Source organism: Sinocyclocheilus anshuiensis, unplaced genomic scaffold, assembly GCF_001515605.1.
Source record: "Sinocyclocheilus anshuiensis isolate Anshui unplaced genomic scaffold, SAMN03320099.WGS_v1.1 scaffold1355, whole genome shotgun sequence".
NCBI lineage: Eukaryota > Metazoa > Chordata > Actinopteri > Cypriniformes > Cyprinidae > Sinocyclocheilus > Sinocyclocheilus anshuiensis.
In genome coordinates, this window is record NW_015540070.1 from 608881 (window position 1) to 611484 (window position 2604).

The window sequence follows — 2604 nt, forward strand, 5'->3', positions numbered from 1 at the left end:
CCTTAACTTTAAAACCAAACTAAATTTTCTACACTTTTAAAATAAAAATGTTTGGGCTCAGTAAGATTTTATTTTTTAAATTAAATACTTTTATTCATCAAGAATGCATTAAATGAATCAAAAGTGACTGAAGACATTTATAATGTTACAAAAGATCTGATGCAGTTATTTTAAATGTTCTATTCATCAAAGAATCCTGAAAAAAATCAGTTTCCACAAAAATATCAAGCAGCACAAATGTATTCAATATTGATAATAATAAGAAATGCTTCCAAATCAGCATGTTAGACTAATTTCTGAAGGATCATGTGACCAAAGGGACCAAAAGAGACACTTTGTCAGATTTACACATTTTTTTCCCTAAAATATAGTTAAGTGGAAACACACCCAGATGCTGATACATAACCTTTTGCAAATATATTATCAGGATTAGACCCTCCACATTGATTAAACAGAAAAATAAACCACTTTAGACTAAAGAGAGCAAGACAAACAGAAAGACAGAAAAGAAGAAACTCTACAGATCGATTACTCTATTTCATTAGAAATGCACCATCTGGCACCACAGGGCAAGAGGAGACTGTGGGAAACCCCCTGTCATAGCACACACACACACACACCATCTGTGCCAGTCATTTCCAACTGTTGTCTGAATTTCAAACTAATGTCAAACTTGGAAAAAAGTTTTAGCTTTTGTGACAGAGAGCTGCATTTCACAAAAAGCTTTACTTTTTTCTGGAACAGACTGTATTTAGCCAGAGATTTACACTTGCTGATTTGGGGATACAGAAAGACAAAGTGAGCCGTGAAATTGTTAGAAGAACGGAAAATTATGAAGGCGAAAAAGGCGAAAACCACAGTTTTACTTATTGGAGGATTGATAATTACAATGCATGACAAATATCCAAATAATGCAAAAGCCTCTAGTAAAAGCTGCAGTTGAAATGTGCAGTTTTCAGCATCAAAGACTTTTTTCAGGATTCTGTGATGAACAGAAAGTTTAAAAGATCAGCCTTTAACTGTGAAATAGAAATCTTTTGTAACATTATACTCTAAATGTTTTGACTGTCACTTATGAACAGTAGTGCATGTAAATTCATGTTGAGTTTTTCTCAGTCAGAAGTCTTGAGTCCACTGTGATTTTTACGATGCTATAGCATAATACTGTTTCCAACTCAAGCGCCTCCTCTCTCCTGTAGTGCACAGAGGGACTCTATGAGAAGCTGTGGCCACTAATGGGGATTATAATTATAATGCTGATTAGCATATTGCAGTCAGACTGTGAGCAATCATATAAGTTACCACATATGGCCACTGATTTAAGATTCTCTCCACACACGTCAATAGCATTACTTACTGTAGCGAGTTCATCAAACTTCCCAAAGAGCTCGTTCAGCAGTTTGACCAGCTCCTGGGCTGTGCACTGTGAAGCTAGACTGGTAAAGCCCACAATGTCTGCAAACAGGATGCTGCACAGAACAAGAGGACAACAGATTATGGTGATCCACATGAGACCTTACAGTGTTACACCTACACTGTTCGTTGTAACGGCATGTGGACGACTCACAATCAAAGCGTTTTATCAGAAACATGTTTTTGAATGAACATACAGTATATAGGGTCTACTGAATCTGTTGGACTTTTTCATGAAAACATTACAGTCATTCAGATTAGCCCAGGCCAAGGGTCCACAGGGTACTTAGCTCACCGTGAGTTTGACCCAACTGAGGGGTCAAGGTTTGGCTGGTTAGTGTAGTCTAATTAAACACTCAGCATTGTATCATTCAATTATCATGTTGGTAGTGTTATTATTGTTAACAAAAACTAAATAAAAATGCAATGACACAGAAATAGCGACAGATCTTGTATAACTGTATTGTGGTGAACATTTGGGTTCTCGAAAAAAAGTACAGTAGGGCGACGAGTTGGTTGATTGAATGAAGGTAGATCTGAATGTGAGTTTCCAGTCGACTCTAAGAAAAGTGGGTAACGCTTTAGATTAAGTAAACAGAATTTACAGCGTAACTTTTTTGTAATTACAGTGTACCTATTCAGTACCTCCGTGTAGATATAAGGGAACAATATGCGAAGTTTGAGGAATAAAGGAGTAATAATCTGTAAAATTACAAATTATTTCTACTGTAAGTATTTTGAAACTAAGGGGTACCTATTCTAATATTACGTGGTATGTATGACCTAACAACAATCGTATATTTGCAAGCGATTTAGCAAAAACATACACTGTGTACTTTTTTATAGCCTACACATATAAAACACGCTGGTAATTGTTTCAATCCAAACGCTCGGTTGAGACTGTTGGGTTAGGAAGCTGGCTTGATTTGACCCAATTTGGGTTGATATCAGTAATAAGTAACCCGACGTTGCTGGGTTATGAATGTGGAGGACTGGAATGAGAGCATGCAGCAAGTCACAAGAGTTCAAACGTGAACGGTTCTGTGTGCGACGAAATCCGTGACTGCGGTGCTTAAGACGGGAACATGTGTGGAAAATAGGAGAAAACTAATCGAAGCGCAGACGAGGGACAACTTTGAAACTGTCTGGAGTGTGTTCCTTTAAAACTGCAGCAGTGAATGTGGTGAGCGC

General features: G+C 37.3%; 1 protein-coding gene across 1 annotated transcript in view; it reads right to left on the bottom strand.

Moving 5' to 3' along the window:
* The window catches only part of LOC107687179 (adenylate cyclase type 1-like), a 49174-nt gene that overhangs the window by 33513 nt on the left and 13057 nt on the right, over positions 1-2604 (bottom strand). The window contains exon 4 of the mRNA XM_016484407.1: positions 1358-1469. Within this exon, the coding sequence (XP_016339893.1) occupies positions 1358-1469 (112 nt within the window). The remainder of the gene's footprint in view (positions 1-1357; positions 1470-2604) is intronic.